Raw genomic sequence first — 9,892 nt, forward strand, 5'->3', positions numbered from 1 at the left:
CCCTAACAGGTCCTGGGAGTTTCTCCCCTGTGTATTTCTGCTGTTATAAACTCTGTCTCAGGGAACTGCTGGCTTCCCTGTCCGCTGTCTCCACCTGTTACTCTATCTTCTCTGTGTCTTCATGCTCTGAGGAGCGAGCGGGTGCTGTGTTGGTTTGCTCTCCACCCCTGTCCCAGAGAGCCCAAGGATCTAGTGTACAATAGCCTTATTTACTCCATCTGTATTACACACTAGAAATATTTTTTCCTTTACTTTTTGTCTCCTTTCTTATCATCTGCTAAACAAACAACATTCGTTTTGTTTGGAGATGGGCTCAATGCACCCTACATTGGCCTTAAGCTTTCATCCTCTTGGCCTAACTTTTAGATCGTTGGGACTACTGGTATGCACCATCACCCTTGGCTCTGGGTTTTCTTTATAGTTTTTTCTTCATAGTTTAAAAGTAATTGTACTTCTTTCACTTAAATATTACCATTTTTAGAACACATGTTCAGAGAAATCTGGGCTGATCTTACAGCTGTCTTTCAAAACTATTGCTTTTTCATACTTCTTTTATTTCTGTGTGATGTATTCTAAATGATTTCCTTATTATTAAGCTTTCAATTCATCATTTTCTCTTTAGTTACTAATCTGTTTACTTTTATTTAACCTGTTCAGTATGTTTCTGCTTCAACAAACATGTATTTTTCATTGGATGAATTGTTTCTCTTTTCACTCTTATTTCTATTCCTTTCTTTTTTAAAATCTTTGCGAACATTACAAACATGCTTAAGATTTCAGATTATTCTGATCCCCATCTTTTGGGATGGATAATTTATTACATCTATCCATTCACTCACTGCCTTTAGGGTTCATTTGAACCATGACTTCTTCCCTAAAGAGAGCTGCTGGGGGCTGGTGAGATGCCTCAGAGAGTAAGAGCACTGACTGCTCTTCCGAAAGTCTTAAGTTCAAATCCCAGCAACTACATGATGACTCACACACCTGTAATGAGATCGGATGCCCTATTCTGGTGTCTGAAGACAGCTACAGTGTACTTATCTATAATAATAAATAAATCTTTGGGCCTGAGCAAACAGGGCCGACTGGAGCAAGCAGAAGTCCTAAAATTCAATTCCCAACAACCACATGAAGGCTCACAACCATCTGTACAGCTCCAGTGTGCTCATAAACATAAATAAATAAAGCAAGCTTTTTTGGGAGTCTTGTGTGCTCTAGGATGTGAAGTGTCCTGAGAGAAGCTCACATCTGCCTGTGTTTTGGACTTTCCTGCTTTACATTAGACTTCACACCAACACCTCAGTTTCTATGCATGGGGAAAGGTATATGGTTCTTAATGCATTCCAGTCAACTCTTCTTTTACCTAAGGCCCCCAAAAGATGGCAATCTTTACACTCTTTTCTTCAACTGGCAGGCAGAGTTTTTCTGCTCACCATTCATAAACATGGTAGGCTTCATTTAGTTCCAAATTCCACTGAGAGCATGGGGGTCAGCTTCATCTCCCAGCCAATGAGGGTCTGAGGCCTGCCCCATACTGAGATCAAGATCTAAGCATTACAGCCTCTTTCAGCACCCCCAAACAACTCAGCTTCACTGTCCACTTACAGCTCCAGGTTTCAACTTCCTGTCTCTCCTTAGACCTTAGGATTTCTCTTTCTTATAGTCCTGGCTGTCCTGGAACCCACTATGTAGACAGACTGGCCTTGAACTCATAGATCCGCCTACCTCTGACTCTCCAGGGCTGGGATTAAAAAGGTATGAGCCACCATACCTGTCTTATTAGACTTTTAATCTAGTACCTATACATGGTTGGAAACAGGTTAGGAATCCCAAGTCAGATTATTTTGACTTATGGAACAAAGTAAGTCCAAACATTTTTTTCCCTCCAAGACAGGGTTTCTTTGTATAGCCCTGGCTGTCCTGGAACTCACTCTGTAGACCAGGCTGGCCTCGAACTCAGAGATCCACCCGCTTCTGCTTCCTAAGTGCTGGAGGAGGCTTAAGTCTAAACTTGATATAAAAGGTCTTCCATGGGGGGCTGGAGAGATGGCTCAGTGGTTGAGAGCACTGACTGCTCTTCCGAAGGTCTTGAGTTCAAATCCCAGCAACCACATGGTGGCTCACAACCATCCGTAATGAGATCTGATGCCCTCTTCTGGTGTGACTGAAGCCAGCTCTAGTGTACTTACATATAATAAATCAATCTTTGGGCTGGAGTGAGTGGGGCAGGAGAGAGAAGAAAAAGTGTCTGAAGACAGCTACAGTATTCTTACATATAATAAATAAATAAATCTTAAAAAAGGGGGGGGGGGGCTGGGCAGTAGTGGTGCACACTTTTAATCCCAGTACTTGGGAGGCAGAGGCAGGAGGATTTCTGAGTTCCAGGACAGCCTGGTCTACAGAGTGAGTTCCAGGAAAGCAAGGGCTACACTGAGGAAACCCTGCCTGGAAAATACAAACAAACAAACAAGGTCTTCCATGACTTGCGATCCTGTCAGTCTCTAGATACAATCAGCAGCTGCCAATGCGGCACTTCACACCCACTCCCTAGGATGGCCTTCCTTTGCCTGACAGCCATTGTCTTTCAGAGACTCTCTGCAGCATCAATTTTTCCTTGAAGCCTTTCACAGCCTTGGACCACATTCCTCTTTGTGTCCCATTTACTGTACCTATACTTCTGCACACACTCATGAACAAGACTACCTTTTTCACCAGACTATAACTTGAGAGTCCGAATAACTTTTTCTTACTTTATCTGCCATCCTCAATGCAAAGAAAGTAAAACGAAGCAAAACTGTTATAATAGTTTCAGGTCTGGAAAGTAAGGGCAGAATTCTACATATCAAAGAAATATTTCCCTATAGCTATTTTCACTTTTTTGGAGGGCACAGTATGGTCACATACAGCCAGGTCCCTAGCCTTGAACTTGCTAGGCAGCTGAGGATGTCCTTCCAGTTCCACCCTCAGAGTGCTGGAGTTACAGTGCTATAGGCCTGCACCTCCCCTCAGAGTGCTGGAGTTACAGTGTTATAGGCCTGCACACCCCTCAGAGTGCTGGAGTTACAGTGTTATAGGCCTGCACACCCCTCAGGGTGCTGGAGTTACAGTGCTATAGGCCTGCACCACCCCTCAGAGTGCTGGAGTTACAGTGTTATAGGCCTGCACACCCCTCAGAGTGCTGGAGTTACAGTGTTATAGGCCTGCACACCCCTCAGAGTGCTGGAGTTACAGTGCTATAGGCCTGCACCACCCCCACTGTATCCATATAAAGAGGCCTTTCAGATTCTCATCAGATTACTTAGAACATAAACAGATACAGAGAAATGAATGCAGACCATAACTGGGAGAGCTATTCTGAGAATTGAACAGTTATCACTGGAAAGATACGCTTTTCATCTGGTCTTACACCTGGGGATGGCTGCAATGCCAGGTTTGAACACAGAAAACAATAACTCATAAGCAGTCATGTGCACACCATTCCACTGGCTGGGGCAGGAGACAACACACTGGCTGGTCAGCCCTACAAGGGAAGGTTCATAAAGCATTAGCTCTCTGGAGTGCTAAACCTGAGCAAACTGGCATATTCTCTATCTTTTAATAATAGTAAAAAGAAAAAGTGTTCTTGGAACTAATAGAAGAAATCTCTTCCTAAAGGAGCAAGATGAGATTACCCAAATTAACCTTTGCCATTTAAAAGTGCAGGACATGAGTTCCACCAAGTATCTCTTTTATTGAATGAGATAAGACTGTGGTGAAATTACTTGTAATATGCTGATAACAGAAGTAAAATGATCCTAAGATCATTTTTATGCCTCCCTAGCTTGGCACTCAGAAACCTCTACTTCTTTTTAGTTTTAGTGGGCAGACTATACAGACCCAGATTGCCTAGTGCAAATCCCAGCTCTGCCATGTGGTGCTGCACTGGCCTTAGGCAAACCACTTCACCTCTCTCTGCCTTGTTTTCTCTCTAATTATGTGTATGGGTTTTTGCCTGCATGCATGTCTGTTCACCTTATATATGCCTGGTGCCCTCAGAGGCCAGAAGGGGGTGTCAGATATCTGGAACTAAAGTTCTAAAAGGTTGTGAGCTGTCCTGAGTGCTGGGAATAGAATCCTGATCGTCTGGAAGAACAGCCAGTGTTCTTAACCACTGAGCCATGTCTCCAGCCCCTGGAATCTCCATCTGTAAATGATCAAACCTTTCACCGCTGTTACTATGACTTAAGAGTGAGTATCTGCAAAGTATTAGCATAACGTCTGGCCTATAAAAACAGGCTCAATAAATGCCATTATCATCATCATAATAACCCTATCTTGAGCTTTAAACTTTTTTTTTTTTTTTTACATTTTTTATTCTTTTATTTTGTGCATGCCTAGGTCATAGAGCATATGTGTTGGTCAGAAAATAGCTTCTAAGTTGGTTCCTTCTTTCATTTAGGTCCTGGTGGCAAGTGCCTTTACCAGCTGAGTCATCTTGCTAGTACCTTGGGGAAAAAAACAAAACAAATGAAAAACTAAAACCCACCCCCAAACCTATGGATCCTTTCTACATGTCAGTCATTTTGTGAGTTCTCTGACAATTCTGCAGACTGGGTGTTACTAGGAGTCATTCCTGACACTGCTGAGAAAAACCAGGCTTCAATTTCAGCAGATTCTCCCATTAAACCAGAATGCTAGTCAGCCACAGTGGCATGTGCCTCTGATCCCAACACAGGGTGACCAGGCAGGCAGATCACAAATCAGCCTGAGTCACTGCGATGCTCTGTCTCTAGACAAATAAAAACTAGAGCTGTGTACGGGAATAAGTGATTGGCAGAGAATGGATCTAGCAAATTCTCTAAACCACACACAGCTAAACACACCTTCCTTTTAAGCCGCTGCCACTGTGTAGATATAAAAAAGAACCCACGGAAACCCATGGAAAGAAGACAGGGAACACTCGTGGCTTTGTGTGAGGCCTCCCTTTACCTAGGCAAGCCTTTCTTCCATCCTTTAAGGTACTTGTCACATAGGCTTCTCTAACCAGTGAAACAGTCAGGTTTTGAAATGGGGGTCTCATACAGCCCAGGCTAGCCTTCAATTTGCTAAGCATCCAGGATGATCTTAAACTCCTTGATCTTCCTGCTTTTATCTCCCAGGTGAGGAGATTACTGGCATCTGTCACAACACTGACCTGTTCTCTTCTTTATTGCCTATATGAGAATTTTGTAATAAACCCCACTTTATATTACTATTACCTCTCATGCCCTTATTGGAAATCTCATGACGGCTTATATTTTGATCTCAGATTTGTCTTATGCTGGGCATAAAGTTGTTTCACAGTAACAGTTGTAGAACTATCGAGACTGTTATAAGGGTCTGGGGACAGATCAGTGATTCAGAGAACTGTCAGCTCCTCTGGAAGACCCGGGTTCAGTTCACAACACCCACAGGGCGGCTGACAATGGTCTGAAGTTCCAGACCTCTGATGATCTGATGCTAGTGTCTAGCTTCCACAGGTGCTGGATGTGCATGGTGCATACATACTCACAGGTAAAATACTCATATACATTAAAAAATGAACAAAAGTTTAAAGAGAGAGAGAGAACTGAAGATGGGAGGGTCAACTCCCTTTGAGGAGGCAGAAGACATTTCAATGCTCAATTTTAACAAATGCTTGATGACTTTAATATATACCAGACACTAATACATTCAGAGGTAAATATCTCAGAGTCCCTGTATGTAACTTATGAGCTAAGTTTCCAAGGAAAGTAGTTCTTGATTGAGTAGAAAAATGAGAAATTAACTCTATAAAAAGAAAAAGATTTTATAGGAAAAGGGACTAGCACCAACTCAAAAGAAAGCCCTAACAGCTTAAAAGAGACATGCAGGAAGAAAAGGATGGATGAACAGACGGACAGATGGACGGATGGACAAATGAAAGAAAGAGAGACAGAGAGAGACAGAGACAGAGAGAGAGAGAAAGAAAAGAAAGAAAGAGAGAGAGAAAGAGGGCATAGCCAGAAAGTTCTCACATAAATGAAGAGCCACAAGCATAAGTCATGCTGGAGCCAAACAGGAAAGACCTCATGTGTAATGACAAAACTTGTAGAGTTCTAGGTGACCTGGTTGTTTAGAAAGATATCCTACATGTCCAGTCAGTAGGGACAAAACCAAGAGGGCACACATGTTCACGAAGCTCAGAGTGCAGCAGGACACACACACGCAGTTTTGAAAAAGCCGAAGTGTGTGCAGTAAGAGGAGCATACTTAAGTTAGATGAACGACACAAAGACCATCTTCCTCAGATCAGAGTGGTTTTGTACCTGGGAGACGGACAGAAGCATAAGCTATGGGAGGCAGTCCTCTCCTGCTACCATGGGGTTCTCCAGACTGAACTAAAATCTTCAGGCTTGGCAACAAGCACCTTGAACCTGCTGAGCCATCTTGCCTGCCTGGCTCCAGCATATTCTTCATCACTATACCATAGTGTTTCCAAGACAATGGAATAAGTAAAGATTCCTAGCAAAAGGATTATAGATGTATGGGGGCTGGTGATCTAGATACAGCTCCATACTCAGCATTCAAGAGGTTTAATCCCCAGCTCTGTCCTCACTCCCAAAACTGTCTTGGCAGGCCCTCTTCCTTCACTGCTCTCTAATGCAGGTCTGGCGAGTCTAGAAGGGCACCCAGGAAAAGAACATCTCTAGGACCTAAGCTAAGTACTCAGAACACTGCCTTACCACCACCGTTTGCAGCCCCAGATGCCCTCTCAGCCTTAGATATCTAGACTGGAGGAGCAGGGGTGTCACTTACACACAGAGTCTTGGGATGGATATAGTCACCTTGGTTAAGCACACAAAACAAGGCAGAACTCATGGATAGAGAAGCCAAGGAGGAAAAGTCAAAAGAAGCCAGAAATGCAGGAAAGGCAAAGTGACCAAAAGGACTCTCTGCAAGTTGCTCCCAGTATATCACAGTTCATTTAGCAGTCACATGACTGATGCTTTCCATTTGGGGGTGGGTGGGTGGTAACGGAGGCTGACTGGGGACCCTTCACACATGGCAAGCAGGCACTCTACTACTGAGCTACACCCTAACATAGCTCTTTCTCTTTCTCAAAAAAGTCTTGCTCTCAACCCATTATGTTCTTGAATGCTCCATCTTTCTTTTTTTTGGGGGGTGGGGGGGGTGGGGTGGTTTCGAGACTGGGTTTCTCTGTGTAGCCCTGGTTGTCCTGGAACTCACTTTGTAGACCAGGCTGGCCTCGAACTCAGAAATCCGCCCGCCTCTGCCTCCCGAGTGCTGGGATTAAAGGCGTGCACCATCATGCCCGGCACGCTCCATCTTTCTGCCTTAGCCCTCTAAGTGCAAGGCTACCGGTGTGCTTGACTGATTATTTGTAAATAGTCCTTGCCCCTTCCTAACTAGTTAAAATCAAGCTTAGTTCCCGCAAGCAAACAGCACATTTAAGTCTCTGTGGTCCAGGGTGGGCCTGTGGAGCCATGAGTCATGAAGCCCTGTGCTACAATTCTGGCCAAAACACTACATATAAGGTGTCGGACCACTATAAAGCATCACCATTCACACTGCACTAGGTCTGTCTAGAGCAGTGGCTCCCAACCTTCCTAATCCTTTAATACAGTTCCTCATGCTGGGTTGATCTCCATAAATAATAACCATAAAGTTATTTTCATTGCTACTTCATTACTGCAATTTTGCTACTGGTATGATTGTAAATACATAAATATCTGTCTTTTCCCAATAGTCTTAGGTAACCCCTGTGAAAGGGTCATTTTACCCACTGGTATATAGAATCCTACTTAAAAAATTAATATACCTGAGAAAAACTTTTCGGATGGAGAGATGATGGCTCAGGGGTGGTTGAGAGCAGGTGTTGCTGTCGGTGTTCTGAGTCTCACAGGTCATTTGGAGAAAGAGAGACACTGCAGGACATATTAAGGCCTTGCTGGCAGGAGGAGGTCCAGCCTCTGTGGACCGAACCACAAAAAGCCATGCAAAAGCAAAAACAACAGGGCTGGAGAGATGTTTTGTGAAGGAAAACATCACACCCCTGCAAGTTTAGCCTTTATAGTGTACTGTTTGCAATGCTCAATAATGCAGGATGTTCTAAGTGTCCCAGAATTGTCTTGTGACCAAAGGCTGTACAGCTCCTTCAGAAAAACAAGTCTATAGCTAACAGAAAACAATCGCTGTCAGCTTGATTTCTTAAAGGTCCAAGTACTTCTAGAACACAGCCACTCATTCTGATGTTTACCCTAGACAGAGTGAACAACAGCTATTTCATCCTAATGTTTTCCCTAGATCCAATGATTCTACTAGAATTCCTGCCACATACTGCTCTTGCAGAGGACTTTAGTTCAGTTTCCAGGACCTCAAATTTCTACTTTAGGTAGTGCACAATCACTATCACTACAGCTCCAAAGAGAGCCAAAGCCACTAGTGACCATATCCACACACAGACACAGACACACATAAGAATAAATCTTGGCCAGGAATAGTAGCACAAGCCTTTAATTCCAGCTCTTGAGAGGTTGAGGCAGGGGGATTTCTGAGTTCTAGGTCAGCTTGGTCTACAGGTGAGTTCCAGGACAGTCAGGGCTACACAGTGAAACCCTGTCTTGAAAACCAAAATAAATAAATAAAAATTCATCTTAAAAAGAAAAAACTTAACAAAGGGGGGTAGTGATCCTGTCAGCTAGCAACCATACCCTAAAGCCAGAATTGGATTAATTCAGGGTAGCAGAGGTACAGGAACTGATAAAAGTCTGTACAGGGTATGTAAGAAAGAAAAATGGTCCCTGAAGGGTGCTTAACAAAAAGTCATGATTCCCTACAATGGAACCTGTTGGCCCTATCTCTTTATGACAGTCCTGTGCACATTTTCTCTGACCCCACATTCCTTCTCACCTTCAACGACTCAATCGTGGCTTGCTTGTAAACCTTTTCTCCGAGTTTCTTCTTCGGGCTATTCTGGATCCTAGGCGTTCGAATGACGAATTTATCCATTGCTGGGGGCTCCGCCTACCTTCAGGTGCTTGAGGAGTATTCTATTCAAGAAACAGGGTGAAACTTTATTAAGGTTGAGATGTGTATTCCCAGAAGTGACACGACTGGATTTTCTAAACACGTCTGAATTATGAAGGCTTTTGGATGGTATTTACAGGAAATAAGACTTCTTCTCGAAAGAGGAAATCTCTTCTGAAACTATAATTAAGTTTACTTCCTGGGTTAAGTTCCTAAGATCCAGAGGGGCATGCTAGGGAGGGAGTTGGATTCCACTACCCGGGGTAATGGGGTGACTTCTGAAATCCTTTTCCAGTTCAGGTTGAGTTGTGATGAAGTTAGGGTTCCACTGGGCTCAGTGAACCCCTCTTTACACCCACTCCGCGGCAGCCCCAATCCTAAGAATTACTCTAAGGCCCACAACAACCATCTCCAGACCCCGGCGCAATACAGAAGCTGCTTCAGAAACCAGTGTTGTGTGTCAGAGAATCCCAACCCTTCCACGAGCAAGGCCTTGGCCCCAGCACTAGGAGGCCTGGAAAGGGCTTATCCAATCAGAGCTCGACGTGAGACCCACCGGGAAAATCAGCCTGCCTACGCTGTTTGGTCTCTTGACTCCTCGGGACCTCCACCCGGGCCGCGCGTTGTAACTATTTGTACACTTCTTCCGGGGCCCAGTTCCTCGCTGGTGACCCGCAGGAACTACACTTCCCAGAACGCACTGCGAGGCGTGCGGAAGCTGTGGTTGAGGGAAGCAACACCCCTCAGCTCGCTCCAAGCCGCCGAGAACTACTGGCCCCAGTCGGCCTGGCACGGAGAAAGGGGCAGGCGCGGCTCTGAGCCCAAGGCTGAGATGGTCGGCCGGGTCCCCAAGCCCGCCCACGAGA

General features: G+C 44.5%; 1 protein-coding gene across 3 annotated transcripts in view; it reads right to left on the bottom strand.

The window, feature by feature from the left end:
• Window positions 1–9,711, bottom strand: part of Tceanc2 (transcription elongation factor A (SII) N-terminal and central domain containing 2) — a 44,205-nt gene extending 34,494 nt beyond the window's left edge. Inside the window, exons 1-3 of one of the 3 annotated variants that reach the window (XM_017320351.2) lie at window positions 9,583–9,692; window positions 8,910–9,049; window positions 7,819–7,969 (exon numbers count right to left, since the gene is read on the bottom strand). Coding sequence is in view for 2 of the 3 variants with exons in the window: in NM_025617.2 (NP_079893.1) it covers window positions 8,910–9,008 (99 nt within the window). In the remaining variant the exon portion in view is untranslated. Of the gene's footprint in view, window positions 1–7,818; window positions 7,970–8,909; window positions 9,050–9,284; window positions 9,531–9,582 lie in introns of those variants that run through there. The other 2 variants (NM_025617.2, XM_006503274.3) reach the window with 2 other exon arrangements.
• Between the last annotated feature and the right edge of the window lie 181 nt (window positions 9,712–9,892).

The sequence above is a fragment of the Mus musculus genome, chromosome 4, assembly GCF_000001635.26.
Source record: "Mus musculus strain C57BL/6J chromosome 4, GRCm38.p6 C57BL/6J".
Taxonomy (NCBI): Eukaryota; Metazoa; Chordata; class Mammalia; order Rodentia; family Muridae; genus Mus; species Mus musculus.